The 16,102-nt window shown below is 35.7% G+C and overlaps 1 protein-coding gene and 1 pseudogene across 1 annotated transcript; both read right to left on the bottom strand.

Moving 5' to 3' along the window:
- Positions 1 to 5,204: 5,204 nt before the first annotated feature.
- Positions 5,205 to 10,467, bottom strand: LOC112182454 (annotated as a pseudogene).
- A 1,327-nt stretch (positions 10,468 to 11,794) lies between these two features.
- Positions 11,795 to 14,910, bottom strand: LOC112182250 (protein BRI1-5 ENHANCED 1). Its single transcript, XM_024320689.2, has 4 exons — positions 14,579 to 14,910; positions 13,740 to 14,264; positions 12,829 to 13,024; positions 11,795 to 12,204 (listed from the first exon to the last, which is right to left on the bottom strand). Exons 1-4 carry the CDS (start codon positions 14,700 to 14,702, stop codon positions 12,063 to 12,065), a joined length of 987 nt encoding a protein of 328 aa, XP_024176457.1. The 5' UTR covers positions 14,703 to 14,910; the 3' UTR covers positions 11,795 to 12,062.
- Between the last annotated feature and the right edge of the window lie 1,192 nt (positions 14,911 to 16,102).

Here is a 16,102-nt window from a genome sequence, read left to right as displayed (position 1 = left end):
TTGGATGCTTTAAATAAAATGGATGAATGTTTTGGATGATTAGAATTTTGTTTATGTTGGGTTCATTTCAGCTGTGACAATGTTGACATGTTGAGTCTCTTTACAGGTTTCAATCTACCGTTTGTTTACCCAATTGCCTTTCTTCTATTGCTGCATTTGTTTTATTATTGTCATTATTGTTATGCTTCTGTTTGTACTATGTAGCATTGCATTTGCTTTTGAAAAAGCTGCTGTTGCTGGTTGCCTCTTTAGCCTTGGATTGTTAAGGTTGTAGCTCTTTATTACACTAAATTTAGCTCTTTGTCAGTTGATCAAACTAAGCTTTTAAGTCTTGTCGTTGAGCTTTATATTTGTTACTATAATACAAGCTAAGGGAAGGGTACTAAGGTGGTCAGTTAGGGACTTAGGGGCAAGTGAGTCTGATTGTACCTGCATGCATTTTGGTTATCATTAAGTCTACAAGTCTACATTGTGGATTTGGAATGGTCTCCTGGTTTGTATGGGAACCTGCATTTGGTTGCTATCATTACAGAGTATTGCTTTTACTTTTTAACTTTGTATTTGTAAAATGTAAACTGATCAGGTTTGAAATGTGAATGCAGTGTTGCAGACTTGCAGATTTGTGCACATGTCAAGTTGTGGTGGAGTTCTTGATTTGTGGAGTTGTGGAGCAAGGCAGCTTGACTATTTGTGTAAAAGTGCAAATTGTGTTCATGTTTCTGTTGCAGTTGTACCATTCATAATTTGAATTTCGGTTGATTGAACATTTAGTGTAAATGCTTGAATAATTTGGATTGTTTTCTGTTGGACAATGTTTTATGAGTTTAAACTTGGATTGTAAAGTTGCATTATTGCATGATTAATTGATTACAGTTATGTAACATTGATAATTTGATATGCATTTCAGTCTTCCAGGTACCAAAATCAGTGGCAAAACTGCCAAAACTGCCAAAATGCAGAACTATCTTTGGAAAACTGGGAAAAGAGCAAAGCAGATAAACTGTCTATTTTGGGCCTGAAAGCCCGAAAGACCGAACAGGCCCTACTGGGGTCGGTTCCTGTCGGTTTTCAATTTTGAAAAAGCCCGAATCGACAATTTTGGTCTCCGTCTCCGTCTTACTAAAATTCGGGCCCTGCTCGACCCGAGCCCAGGCCTAATGGAAGGTTGGGTAGTTCTTCTCTTTTTCTCTCCTTCTCTCTTTAATTTGATGTTCATGGCTTGTATTTGTAATAACATGCGTTGTGAGTAGTTGAATTTGAGGTTAGGGCTAGCTTATGTGCAAATAATGTAAATTTCAATGTGGTTTGATGTTTATGCATGTTTTGAATCTTTTGGCTACTATACTTTCATGTATCCTAAGTGTGTTTATAGATTTAACACCTAAAAGCATGTTTTAGGAAATTAATGAATCGGAAACATGAACTTGATAAACTCTTGATTTCGTGAGCATGTGTTGGTAAATAGGTGGTGGCTTAGCTTATTCCTACGGGAAGAACTAAGTTGCTTGAATTTCTTACCTTGAAATTAAAGCATGATGTTGTGAGTTTAGGTTCCGGAAGAATTTAGGCTCATGGCACCATAGGCCATTTAGGATCCGGAAGATTTGAATGGTATAAAGGTTGTGTGATTTAGCTTTGCTTCAGAAGAGATTGTTAAATTGCATGGCTAGTTGGTTTCTTGGTAGCTTCATCAAAGCACTAAGGGGAAATTTATCAAAGCATGTTATTACATTAAATATGGGTTACATTTTGTGCATGAGTAAGGTTAGGTGCGATGTCTAAGTCTCTATGCTTCTCATTGATTTAGTCTCTATATTTTTATTTGTTTATTTTATTTTATGCATTTAATTTATTTTATTTTATGCATTTAATTTTCTTTATCCAAATTAAAATCAACTAAGCCGCTCACTACCACAATTGTTAATACCATCCTCATGATCTTTAGCTTTCAAAGGGATAAGGTTGTAAACTTGTAAAAAGGAAGACTTTACATGTGTTTTATAGGTTTATTTTCACGGTGATCTAGCTAGGGTAAAGTTACTCAATCCCTTGAGTATGATACTCTTACTTTTTTTCCCTTTACTAAAACTTGACCTCCTAATCTTGGGAGTAGGAGACATCATACACCAAATTTGCACTTATTTTATACTCAATGATGTCCCCAACAACCTCATTTTAACTTACCCATAAAACGTAGACGATCAAGTTCATATAATTTAAAACAAATATTCATTTCCGAAAACAATTTCACAGTTTAACAAATAATTCCGAATAATAAAGCATAGTTAGTAAAAAATAGGACGTGTATGATTCGGCAAAGAAATGTACGTGTATTATTTGGTTAACTTGATCTAACAATACGGTCAAATATTCGGTCAAAAAACGCAATAAGGCAAATTGTAAGTTTGAAATATATGTGTATAATTCGGCTAGTAATTAAAAAAAGGGGGCCAAAAATATGGATATATAAGACTCTGTTTTTATTAAAAAATAGCTAATAAACACCAACAAACTAATACTTAGACAACAAGAGCAAGTTAAACTAATATCCAACAACACATACGAATGAAAATAAATCTTTATCATATCCAAGGCAATGACAATTCCAGTCTTTATAAGAAATCCAAGTCTAGTTTTAGAACAGAATAAAAAGTCCCCTGAATACTAATCTAACCATGAAAGATCCAATCACTCATTTGCAGCATCATGGTTAGAGCCTTCATCATCCAACTCAAAATCATTGTCCAGAGACTCTAAACCATTTTCCAAAGACTCTGAACCATTTTCCAAATCTCCTTCTGATCAACATAATCAGGGAGTTCACTAAGTTTATCAAGATTCATGGGATCTAGATCTCTTGCTTCCATTGAATTAAACTTCTCCATCATCATTGTGTTCATCCTCACATAGACAAGAGTATCCAACATTTTTGGTGCCAACCTGTTTCTCTTCTTTGTTTGTGCTGCTTCAAGTACACTCCAGTTTCTCTCGCATGGTGATGAGCTACAAGGCTGACTTAAAATGCGAATAGCATGCTTTTGCAACATTGGAAGGCTATCTCCACAATAATCCCACCATACACGTATTAAAAGAAGTACATAATGACATTAAACTAAATTAAATTAAACCATATATTGACAACTTGACATCACTAGTTAGGTTATAATCTATATTCTAACCTAAAACACTACCTTCCAGTAGATCATGATGAATGAATTGATAAATATGTCATGAGAACAATTAACAGAACATAAAAAATATCACATATATAATCAATGTAGATAAAAGTAATCTTAACTTACGTGGGGGAGATGTCTTTAGCATTGTGTTGCCATATATGTGAGTAGAGTAGATTCTTTCATGTGGTAAAGCTGTAGGAAAATACTTCAGTACATTAATGTATCGATACATCAAGTAGACTAGGTTCAATACAGATGTAGACTAACTCAGTACAAGGGTAGACTAACTCTATGCATGTCTACTCATGTACTGAGCTAGTCTACCTTTATATTGAACCTAGTCTACTTGATGTATCGGTACATTAATGTACTGTAGACAATCCCAAAGCTGTAACTCTTTAATGAAAGTTTCTTTTTCATTATCAGCTACAATGTTTCGTAACATAAAATTTATCCCATCTTTCATTTCCTGATTCTCCTTGAAATTTTCACTACACATGTAATAAGCTGGATTGAGGAAAGCTGCAGCTGCATGTATGGGATGCAAAATATTGTTTGCTCGCCTCTCTTCAAATTGTTGAGAATATATATATATATTTGAGAATATATATATCCCACATGGGGAAAATGGGACCGTGCCTATGAGTTTATAAGGATTTGGGTCACTCCATCCATTGCCAATTGGTTTTAGATGTGAACAATAATGAACCCCAGATTACTTTATCATGGTATCAGAGCGGGTTACCCATGTGTGCATGCCTAATGGCCACACGGGTGACACGTCACCCAAAAGTTGTCCACGTGTATGGCTTGAAAATTCGCCACACGTGTGGGGGCGTGTTGAGAATATATACATCCCACATGGGAAAAATGGGACCTTGCCTATAAGTTTATAAGGGTTTGGGCCACTCCATCCATTGCTAATTGGTATTGGATTTGAACATGCCACCTCAGAACGGAGAATAACATGTGACCTACATGGTGATGGTTTTATAAATAATCAACCGACCATAGCTCTCTGGAATTTCCTTTTCATTTCCACCCATACATTTCGTAAGAGAACAGAAAGTGCTAAGATTAACCAAAAGCCAGAGCCTCAATGCCATTCATTTCTACATTTGATTGATCAGAATCTGGGGATTCAAAATTTTGTAGCTCATGCATGTTCTCGGGAAATTGACGGAAGAGAAAGTACTTACAGTGACGGCTGAACTGACGGAAGCACTTGTACTACGAGATTCCGCCATGGAAAGAAGATTCAGGGTCTGAAAACGACATTACTGAAGGAGCAGATTATATCAGATTTCAGATTCCACGAACAGTGATAAATTAAAAGAAGCATTCAGAGAGAAAGAGAGAGAAGAGAAGAGAAGAACGAGTTTCAGAGGCGAGAAAGGAGCGGGAAAGAGGAGAAGGTCGTTACAGAAGTCTTGGACGTGTCGCATGAACCGATAGCTTCGCCTTCGTTTCACTTTTAAGGATGAGCAGAGGCTTCGTACTCTTTATTAGTACTGTGTCTACTGACGATGTCGTTCCATTCTTCTCTTCTCATGTGAATTTTTTTTTTTTTGGATCATAATTCTCTTTTTGTGAATTTATTTATTAGTTTTGTTACTCACAGTGTGCTGAACCAACTGTTGATCATTTATTGGTTTTTAACATAAATAAATTTGATTAGTGGATCTAATTATTGTCAATTGGGTGGGAATCTAATTAGGACCATTAAAGTGAGGATTTTATGAGGACTTTCTAATCAACAGTTGTGAGACTCACTTTTTGATCACATTTTGGCAAATCAATCGTTAGATGTTTAGGTATGCATGAGTAGATCATTTCTGCAAATTTTCTTCCAAATTGAAAATCGTAATTTATCATTTATGAACATGAAACATTCAAGTTTGACATATTTGGTTCGTCTATTGATTTAATCTAATTCTGTACCTTAACAATTTTTAATTTGGTTGAAAACTTGTAAAAATGTTTTACTTATGAATATTTGAACATCTAACGGTTGATTTACTAAAATGTGATCGAAAGTGGGTCTCACAACCATTGTTTAGAAAGTCCTCATGAAGTCCTCATTTTATACATCCTCATTAGAATCACTCCCGTCAGTGATTCACGCTCGTATATTGCTCTAATCAAAATCTAACAATATGAAAAACAAAAAAGAGAGAAGTGATTAACACCAAACTTTTTTCTTGGGCCCCCAAGTAGACATGAAACTTTAAATTCGATTGCGTCCTTATTCAAAAATAGAGTCATATTCACTTACTCAGTGAATTTTATGTTGTGCTCCATTGTCATTGGATCTGAATCACATAATCAAAATAATAATGTAGTTAGAATTTATTTATTTCCATCAGTATCCTCCACCATTAGATTTAAATTCAATAGCAATTAAGTACAATTGAATATGAAAATCACGGAGTAGTCGTTCAAAAACAAGATTAAAAAAAAAAAAGAATCACTAATGTTTATTACATAATTTGCATCTGAATTTGATAATGTGCAGACACTCACCCGCCACAGATCCAATGCCCAATGCTGAACTTGAATATCACTTTTCCCTGTTTGCCTCACAGAAGAAAAGGTGCCCTGTATGACTAAATTTAAAGACCACTCATGGAAATTCTTTGTCCTAAAAAAAGGCAAGCCTTAACCTATTAGAATGATGAACATGATATTTGCATTTAGTTTCTTTTTAGTCATCTTCAGTTCACTCCTAATAACCATTCCAAATCATTTTATTTCTATTAAACCAGAAAAGTTCCTTTCCCAACCAAACTGGGAATTATTGTACCTGTAATATATCAAATTTTACACAAATGCATAGGACCAATATGACTAAATTTAAAGACTACTCATGGAGATTCTTTGTACCTAAAAAAAGGCAAGCCTTAACCTATTAGAATGATGAACGTGATATTTGCATTTAGTTTCTTTTAGTCATCTTCAGTTCACTCCTAATAACCATTCCAAATCATTTTATTTCAATAATTAAACCAGAAAAGTTCCTTTCCCAACCAAACTGGGAATTATTGTACCTGTAATATATCAAATTTTACACAAATGCATAGGACCAATATGACTAAATTTAAAGACTACTCATGGAGATTCTTTGTACCTAAAAAAAGGCAAGCCTTAACCTATTAGAATGATGAACGTGATATTTGCATTTAGTTTCTTTTTAGTCATCTTCAGTTCACTCCTAATAACCATTCCAAATCATTTTATTTCTACGTTATTGGTATTAAACCATAAAAGTTCCTTACCCAACCAAACTGGGAATTATTGCATGTGCCTGTAATGTATCAAAGTTTACACAAATGCATAGGACCATATGTAGACCTTATAATGCCAGAGAGGAATTAGAGATAACCCTTCTCTTTGCAGCAGTGAATTGCCTCACTGAACATCTCATCAACCCCATACTTAAATTTGAAACCCGAATCCAAGAGTTTCTTTGATGACAGACCAGGAAACTTAGGACCTTTAACTTCATTTAATGACCTGCAAACACAGACAGATCCAAGACGAAATACGTTTAGAGATGGAAGCAAAAAGAGAGATTGAAGTAATATGAAGTAGAATAGTCAACTTACTCTGCTGAGGGTATTTGAAATTCGGGGAATTTGGCAGAAAGGAACTTGGCCATTTTTTCAATTGTTATGACATTTGATGAGGAATTGTATCTCCCTTTTGCATCATGATGTTCGAAAAGGAAAATGTGCGCTCTGGCGACATCATCCACATGTACCACTGATAAATTGATAAGAAAAGGATATTCATCCTTGTTACCTGCATTCAGAATAGATGCCAAAGAAGCTTTTTAACGTGTGGCTAGCTAGGACTTTGGAATCAAATAAATTCTTAATTATTCTAGATTTGGATTTTAGATCCTTCATTTTCATGTCTGTCATTTTAAATGTGCAGTATCCTTCACTAATCCTTGAAAACAAGGCATTTCCAAATTTGCCAACTCCAACAGGCTAACTTGGAATGATATAAACTCTTACAGATTCACAAGATACTTCACCAAATAAGGAACTTTGATCGAATTCTAGAAGTCAAACATCTATTCTTAACATCGGTTTTAAGTAAGAAAGTACTAAAGTCGTGAATTGTCTGAAACTATTGTTATTGTTGATTCAAAACAGCCTGATATAAATTGTATTAGGTGTTTGCTTATCCTAAGGCCTAACATTATATCCGGTAGTATTGCTAATGACTAAAATTGCGTTGCTAAAACAGACTTCTTGGATGCAATGATGTGTACAACTTCAAGGAAACACATTGTATGCCATTGAAGCCCCCAAGTTTAACAGAAGGCAAAGTAGATCGTTTGCACAAATAGAAATTGTATAGGATATGTATACTAGTACTTTTTGGAAAGGGTTTTTTGCACCAACAGTGTCTGGAGACTTAGGTGACTGACAATATGATACCCGAACTTACAAAGTTATCAAAGTAATACCCAGACTCAATTTTTCGTATCAACGTCGTACCTGCAGTCATTTTCCGTCACGTCTCCGTTAATTTGACTACGTGCAACGCACGTGACTAGTTAAATGAGGCAGAAAAGACTGATTTGCCCTCAATTCATTAAATTTTCTCTCTTATTCTCATTATCCTCTTCCTTCACAACCTTGTCCCGGCTTTCTTTCATTGTAACTTGTTCTATTTTTGGACTCAAAAGAATCAAAACACACTCCGCCCAGAAAATTTTGGAGCCTGTTGATCCATTTCAGTCTATCCTTCAGGTTTGGTTATTCTGATCCCCACTCAACAACAATATTGCCCTTTCTTCTTCTGATTTGTGAATCTTCGGCATTCCATTGAATTGTGGATCTACCTTTCCATATAGGCTCTGGGATCTTTAACTTTGTTCTTCTTGGTTGAAACCTTTGATTGGGTGATCTGGGGAGCCATCTGAGATTGTATTTTATCAACTGATTCTGAATATGGTGATCAAATTATAGCTTAATGCTGCAATGAGATATGGCATTTTGCGTTGGGAACTAGAGGATTATTTTTGCTAAAAACATATCAAATCCAAAACCCAGTTACACATTCATCATCCTCTCCGCCGCACATGCAGATCTCGCTGCCCCATAAAACTCCTTACTACTTTGGGCTCCTCACACAACAACACAACACCTAGTTTAATCCCACAAATCTCGACCTCCTTCCTTGTCGGAACAGCAGCCGTTTGGAGGTGGAGACTTGAGCCTAACTCGAGCTGGATCGAGATCGATGTCCATGGCCATGGCTGGATCGAGATCGATGGAGATTCAGTTAAGGTGTTTGAGAAGATGAGTGAGAGGAACTTGGTGTCTTGGAATTCGATGGTTAGGCTGTCAATTCTGGAGGCCTTGTCCTCAGCCGAAGTGGGGTCGAGCTTCCGGTGCCGGTGGTAGAGTAAAAATGCAGTTGCGGAGGTGACGATAAGTGCAGCGGTGACGGAGACCGAGACGGCGATGGGCATGACGCGGCGGTGGGGGGAGGAGAGGAAGATGGTGATTGGGTTGGAGGGTTTGATTCAATTGGGAAGAAGGGCTGGGGGCGGAGGTGGCTAATCTGGATTTGGAGATGGAGTTTCGAGAGGAGAGAAATTACCATAGTCTAGCATCCAAATCCAAATGAAATTTGAATTAGCTTTGATATATTCCTGAAAACCCAAATCCAAATTCTAAAAGATGAAGATCATAATAAATAAGTTTCTTTGAATTTCATGGTCAGAGAAGTTCTAATGGGGATGCATGATGATTGGATTGGGAATTTTTTTTTTTTTTGGAGAATGTATTTGATTGGGATTTTTGGAGTAAAAAAGTCCTTATTGCCCTTATTTTGTGGCTCATGTGCGTTGCACGTGGTCAGGATTAACGGAGACGTGACGGAAAATGACTGCAGGTACGACGTTGATACGAAAAATTGAGTCTAGGTATTACTTTGATAACTTTGTAAGTTCTGGTATCATATTGTCAGTCACCCAAGTCTCCAGACACTGTTGGTGCAAAAAACCCTTTTGGAAATGCAACCAAAGCAGACGTGTTTTTAGTCATTAATTTTATGCTGAACATACCCAAAACCAGAGCCAATGCGCTTCGAACAGAGCCGGCGAACTTGGGACAAATGAAGGGGCCAACAACAACAGAAGGAATTACCGTCACAACATCCAATCCATTTTTCTCCGAAAATTCAAGAACTGCTCTTTCAGTCAATGTCTTCGAAATCGCATATGAGCCTCCATACGACTTTAAAGCTTTAATGTAATCTGTGTCACTCCAAAAACTCTCATCCATGTCTTCCACATCCTTGTTGTTAAATGCAACAACAGACTCACTAGAAGTGTACACGACTCGTTTCACTGTTTTTGCATATAGGCATGCCTTGAGGATACCAAGGGCTCCATCAACTGATCGTTTGGTCACTACTGGTTCAGGTTCCTTGTCTTGGAAGTCAACCGGAGTAGCAACATGGAACACTCCGACGCATCCTTGGATGGCTGCATTGAAACTTTCCGGGTTGCTTAGGTCCGCGTTGAATATTTGGAGCCTTTCTTCTGCTCCTGGTAGAGCTGTGAGGAAGCTTAAATCTTTCTTGTGTTCTGATTGAAAAAGTATTAATGTTATGATTTGGTTTTCAAGTACACACCAAGTAGCTAGCGGAAAAATTTACGCCAAACTTCAGTTTGTGCTAACAATAAAGACTTCTTTATGTGCGAGGCAGAACAATTCAACAATAAAGAAAACTTGTAGATTGGCCTTTTATCCTAATATATTGAAAAAATGTTTCAGAAAGGCAAAGATTTGAACATTCACTATAACTCACTTTCTAGGCATTAAATTTAAAACTTGGTTCAATTTCTTTTACAGGTTTACAAAAGGAAAGTTCATATCTATTATGATCAAAACAAATAATTCATACCCAGAGATAATTTGGCATGCAGATACATAAACAACCAGCTCAGTCAAAATTAAAACCCCTAGTTCTTTAATCGAGGAATCAACTAAGTTAATACCCACATTTATAAAAGCAAGGGAAGTGAAACTGTGAAGGTGGCTCACCTGGGTCTGATCTAACAGTGGTATTGACCTAGTAACCATGCTCAAGAAGCCTCATAATCAACCAGGACCCTATGAACCCTGAACCTCCCGTTACACACACTCTACCTCTCTTTCCTTCCATCTATCTCTGTGAGACTCTGTTTTCAGTTCACAAATCTGGTTCGTTGCATTCTCTGGATATATCTATTCGTTTTTAACCCCATATACTATCTTTTGATTCTTTTCTAGGTGTGCTATTTTTTCAACTCCATTGTCTCGTCACTTTCTTATCAATTCTGCTTGAGTGCACTAGAACTTCCCTGCGGTTGTTGGTGGAAGCTGGGTCCCTATCCCATGATTAGAATTTAGAAAGGCTCTGCTATGGTTCTTGTGGTTGTTGTTCTTTTCTATTATTATTTTTTTTTCTCGAAGGAATCTTTTATCTAAGAAGAGGGCTTCCAACCCAAAATTAATTTTTTTTACCAATTTAAGCCTTATATATTAAAAAACTAATAAATATGATTAATCAATAGAGATAATATAGTAAATTATAAAATAAAAAACAAAAGAATAAAGTTAAGCAAAATAGTAGAAAAAGTGATAGTTGTATGAAAAGTTTTCCCACTAATTTTGACTTCACTCTACACACATAGTGGTTGAGCCCCGCTAGTTATTAATAAAGATTATCATACATGATACATCATCGGATATGAATATATTCGATACCAAATTACCAATGAACACTGATCCTCAGTCCAACCGTGCAATTTAAAAGACGCAAGCGCACTCCTAACTAGTAGGTGCATTGCCCCTATTGCATTGTACTGAGCTATGTAAACATAGAAGATAGCAAGACTAAGAAGTGTACAACCCTCCCTATTTAGGCATTTCTACTGGAAAGATAATACAAGATTTTATAAACTCATAGATATGTTTGTCAAAATAAATAAATATATATATATAGATATACTCATTCTTCTTCTGTTTGGAAATATTAAGAAGGAAAATTGTGCTATTTTTATTTTGTTGAGTTTGACACCTCATTTATAATGAGTGAAATTATATATAATGAAAGGAAAGTAAAGTAATTCCTAATAGAACCTCATGATTCATAGAGAATTAACAACGCTAGTAGTTTTTTAGTCAAATTTGAGCCAAAATAGTTAAAAACTCATTTTGGCTAACCACTTAGAACTACGTCTGCATCAGCGCTCTTTATTTTAGCTAGTTTTAATTTATATTATTTTTAAATGAAGATTAAATAATTTAAATATATTTATAAATTACACAAAACAACTCAAAATGAATGTTTTAAATTATAGAGAGTCTCATCTCGCTCTATATTTAGGAGTGAGATAGATAAAAATTATAATGGAGAGTCACTTAGGAGTCTACTGCAACTGCTAAAATAGATAAAAAGCTAAACATGCTCTCTAAAATAGCTAAGGAGTCAAAATAGAGAGTCTACTAAAAATGCTCTTAGAATAACAAATTCACCTCATTCATGACTCTCGCGGAATCTGCAAAATTTTTCACTTTGTCAATTTTGCACTCCATGTGGGCAAAGCAAAGGTATCTCATGTGCACTTACAACCAAGCCCCAGATAGAACCAGATAAAGGTGTACTAGAAAAAAGTGGTAAAAATAAATAGCTATTCTTATCCCCAAGGTAAAGGTGTTGCAAATATTTACTTCCTTTCTTAACATGAATTACACACACATACACATTAAATCTTCCCACTTATACCTAACGCTAATCTGATTTGAATTGTGACCTCCATGATGTTAGTTAGACAAGCTAACTAACCGGCCACAGCTCACAAGCTAACTTTAATTATAGAAAACCCTTCTCTTTGCAAGATTGAATAGAGCCATCAAACATTTCCCCAAGGCCGCATTTAAATTTGAAGCCAGTATTCAACAGTTTCGTTGATGACACATTAGTTCCTTTGTAACCTTTAATCTCCATTAACTGACTGAAAAGGAACCAATTAGAAAAAGTGAGTAGGCATTGACACATTAATTTGACATCACAGAAGAAGAATTAATAAAGAAATGTATTGAGGTATGTTAGCTTCAATCGTTTACGCTCATGTGAGTTAATTTAAAGTTTTAAACCGTTAATCAATATTGGTCTGAGACTTACTGTGAAACCCTACATAGATCATATGTCATCATTATATGGGCCGTTTTGAATTGCTGATTATTGATGTGAGTAATACATATGCATGCACCACTAACGCTAGCATTTCATTTACAAGAATATAACAGGAGAAACAATATTGGTCTGAGACTTACTGTGAAACCCTACATCGATCATATGTCAATGTCATCATTATATGGGCCGTTTTGAATTGCTGATTATTGATGTGAGTAATACATATGCATGCACCACTAACGCTAGCATTTCATTTACAAGAATATAACAGGAGAAACGATATTGGTCTGAGACTTACTGTGAAACCCTACATCGATCATATGTCATCATTATATGGGCCGTTTTGAATTGCCGATTATTGATGTGAGTAATGCATATGCATGCACCACTAACGCTAGCATTTCATTTACAAGAATATAACAGGAGAAACGATAAGTCTTACTCTGGTATTGATATATGAAATTCTGGGTATCTTGCGCAAAGAAACTCATATAACTCATGAATCGTTGTTTGGATCGACGAACAAATGTACCTCCCTTTTGCATTAGCATGTTCAAGAAGGAAGATATGGGCACTCGCCACATCATCTATGTGCACCATATATGTGCTAACAAGATATTTACATTGCTCTTGGTCACCTGCATGGATTGAAAAAACACTTGCTAATTGAGCAAATTAAAATTCAATTATATAGAGTGCAATAAAACTTCGGAAAGAAATGGCATGGAATCAATTATATCCGACTTGCTAATAAAGAGCATATCTCAAATAATGATGTACAGATGTAGTACTATTTGGCAAATATGACAGAATAAATGATTTTGTGTGTGTCAAAAATGGCTAGCTAGCATTCATGTTTATGTCAAAAATGGTATGATCAAAGAATTCAAGTATACAAGTTAGAAAACCAAATCATTTTGATACCGTCAAGTTAAAAAAACTAAATCATTTGGTAAGGCCGGTATGCAGAGTTAGAATTTCAAACTTTCATGACATTAATTTTATATATCAAAGAAGTTAGAACGATTTACATTCTTGATGTGAAATACACTTATTGTCAACAACATGAAATGAATATGTTAAATTAGCATATATTACATTTGGTTTGTCCCAGAATATAGCATTGACATACATGCATCAAGGCTTAGAATGTCAACAAAATCCTTGAAATGAACAAGTGTGTACATGCATTTTAGTTTAGTTAATTTTGCTCAATACTTTATACACTTTCCCTTATTTTTGTGTTGATACCTTTCTATTTTGACCCTCGATGTATCTAGTTTCCTGATATTTTAATCGTTTCATGCATTGTATTAATCTAGTTTATATAGTATAAAGGGAAAAATAGTATACCAAAAATGGGAGCCATGCCCATGTACACGGAAGCAGGAACATTTGGACAAACGAAGGGTCCAACTACTATAGGCAAAACCACAGTGACAAGATCCAAACCATTCCTCACTGCAAATTCCAGGGCTGACCTCTCCACCAGAGTCTTGGAAACCAAGTAAGAAGAGCTCACAAGCTTGTTACTTCTGCATACATCAACCTCACTCCATGTGTTTTCATCAGTTTCTTCAAGACGCTTGCTGTTGTACAATATTGTGGCCAGACTGGATGTGTAAACCACTCGTCTCACGGTCTTGCAACATAGGCATGCCTTCAAAATGCCTAGTGTTCCTTCCAGGGCTCGTTTGGTAACGGTTTCCTCGGGTTCTTTGCCTTCAACGTCCATGGGGTGAGCAAGGTGGAAGACACCGGTGCAGCCTTGGATGGCGTCGTTGAAGGTCTCGGGGTTGTTGAGATCTGCATGGAAGATTTGGAGTTTCTCTTGTGCTCCTGGAAGGCTTGTCAGGTAGCTGATATCTCTCTTGCCTTCTGCCATAAACAAATGGAACATACACGAGCTCATTAAATTAGAGTCTGCAGATTATTTGATCAACTCTGAACCCTAAAACTACGTTGCTTTGGACAAAAGTATCCGATCTGGTTAACTGGTTCAAACCGCGTGTTTATGAAACCTGAAAGGCCTTAAAAGCGAGTTAAATTTCCGGAAATAAGAAGTTAGCTTGAACTAATTAAGTTATGCAATAGAAAACATATCATACATATCGATTCTCTGAATCGTTTGGTATATGAATATTTATTAAAACTAACTGCATCTCTGTCGATATATGCTCCCAATTACTTACCAGCAGGGTTGGATCTAATGGTGGCTCGAACCGAGTAACCATGCTGAAGCAGCCTCAGAATCAGCCATGAGGCTATATATCCTGTTCCACCAGTTACACAAACTGTGCCTCTGACTTCTTCCATCGACCGATCTCTCTATCACTGTGTAATTTTCGGACTTAATGCTAATTAAGGTGATGGCTATAGAGACGATGATTGAGGTTTCACGGAGAGCTTAAAGATAAGATGATTTGCGCTAGTTAAGGGTCAATGGATTGTAAGCCTGTCATTACAGCTAGTTCTGCACATTCTTTGAGTTTCTTTTGGAGGGGCATGCTCAGTTTTTAATTAACTAATTGACAGATGTCACTATACCATTACGTAATTAAGTTCATTGTTATGTATGCAAATCAACCAGGAGTCCACGATTTATACGATATATGTATTACACTCGTATCCTCTCTCTCTCTCTCTCTCTCTCTCTCTCTCTCTCTCTCAGAGTCACAGCTATAGGGGCATATAAATCTAGTGATTAATTGAGCTAGTTAGTTAGAGCACGTTTGAAACTTCCAAAAGTACTTCTAGCCTTCTAGATGCATTTTATTGGTTTAACATATCAAAAAGTTTATCAATTGGTACAGTATGCATAACAGCCCTAGATCGAGCTTTTTGTGTGCTTCTAATATAATCGCTTTTACAACAATCGTTCATGAAAGTACTATATACATGCTCCCTAGCTAGCTAGCTAACAGATCCCACATCTAGTCTAATAGTTCTAAATATTTTGTAGGAGTACCCAAATCTAGCCGTATTAGTTACTAAATTTTGTATTAATATTAATGCAAATTTTATATAATTCTCTCTGTAGATACACACACTTACACATCATTGGATAGGTTCAACATTAATTTTATGATGTGCAGAATGACGAGGTTATATAAACTTTAGTATTCTACATGCATGATTGATTATATATTGTCAACGAATTATCATATATAAATGTAGTTTATTATATATGAGGGCACTACCATTGAGAATTCTCATTTTTTGGTCATTTGAAAGAGGTTTTGTAGGACCTACTTTTCAATCACATATTGACATCTCGATCTTTTCAGTTCTTATGATTTATAGATTAATTTGCAAACTTTCATCTAAATTGAAGACCGTTAAGATATCGAATTAGATTATATTAATGGACAAACCAAATATGTCCAATCTGAACCATTCAAGTTTATAATTGTAAATTGCAGTTAAGAATGCCTTAACGATTATTAATTTGGTTGAAAATTTATAAAAGTGATATACTCATATAGACCTAAACCTAAAAATTAAATAGTTGATATGCCGATATTCGATCGTAAAGTTGGTCTAATAAGTGATCCCTTAATATATATATATATATATATATATATATATATATATATATATACACAGACACACACACACACAGATCCTATCCAGAGCGGAGCTCTGCTTTGAAATTAACGTGTGAAGTTTGAGTTCTTGGTCACTTTTCGGTCACATATCCACATCTCGACCGTTCA

The sequence above is a fragment of the Rosa chinensis genome, chromosome 1 (assembly GCF_002994745.2).
Source record: "Rosa chinensis cultivar Old Blush chromosome 1, RchiOBHm-V2, whole genome shotgun sequence".
NCBI classification, from domain to species: domain Eukaryota; kingdom Viridiplantae; phylum Streptophyta; class Magnoliopsida; order Rosales; family Rosaceae; genus Rosa; species Rosa chinensis.
The sequence above is the reverse complement of the archived record's forward strand: the minus strand, read 5'-3'. Positions and strand labels throughout refer to the sequence as shown.

Coding starts and splice junctions, on each gene's coding strand:
- LOC112182250 (XM_024320689.2), bottom strand. CDS start 14,702: ATGGAAGAAGTCAGAGGCACAGTTTGTGTAACTGGTGGAACAGGATAT. Junction 14,265..14,578: donor CATTAGATCCAACCCTGCTG/GTAAGTAATTGG, acceptor TGTTTATGGCAG/AAGGCAAGAGAGATATCAGC. Junction 13,025..13,739: donor GGGCATGGCTCCCATTTTTG/GTATACTATTTT, acceptor CAATCCATGCAG/GTGACCAAGAGCAATGTAAA.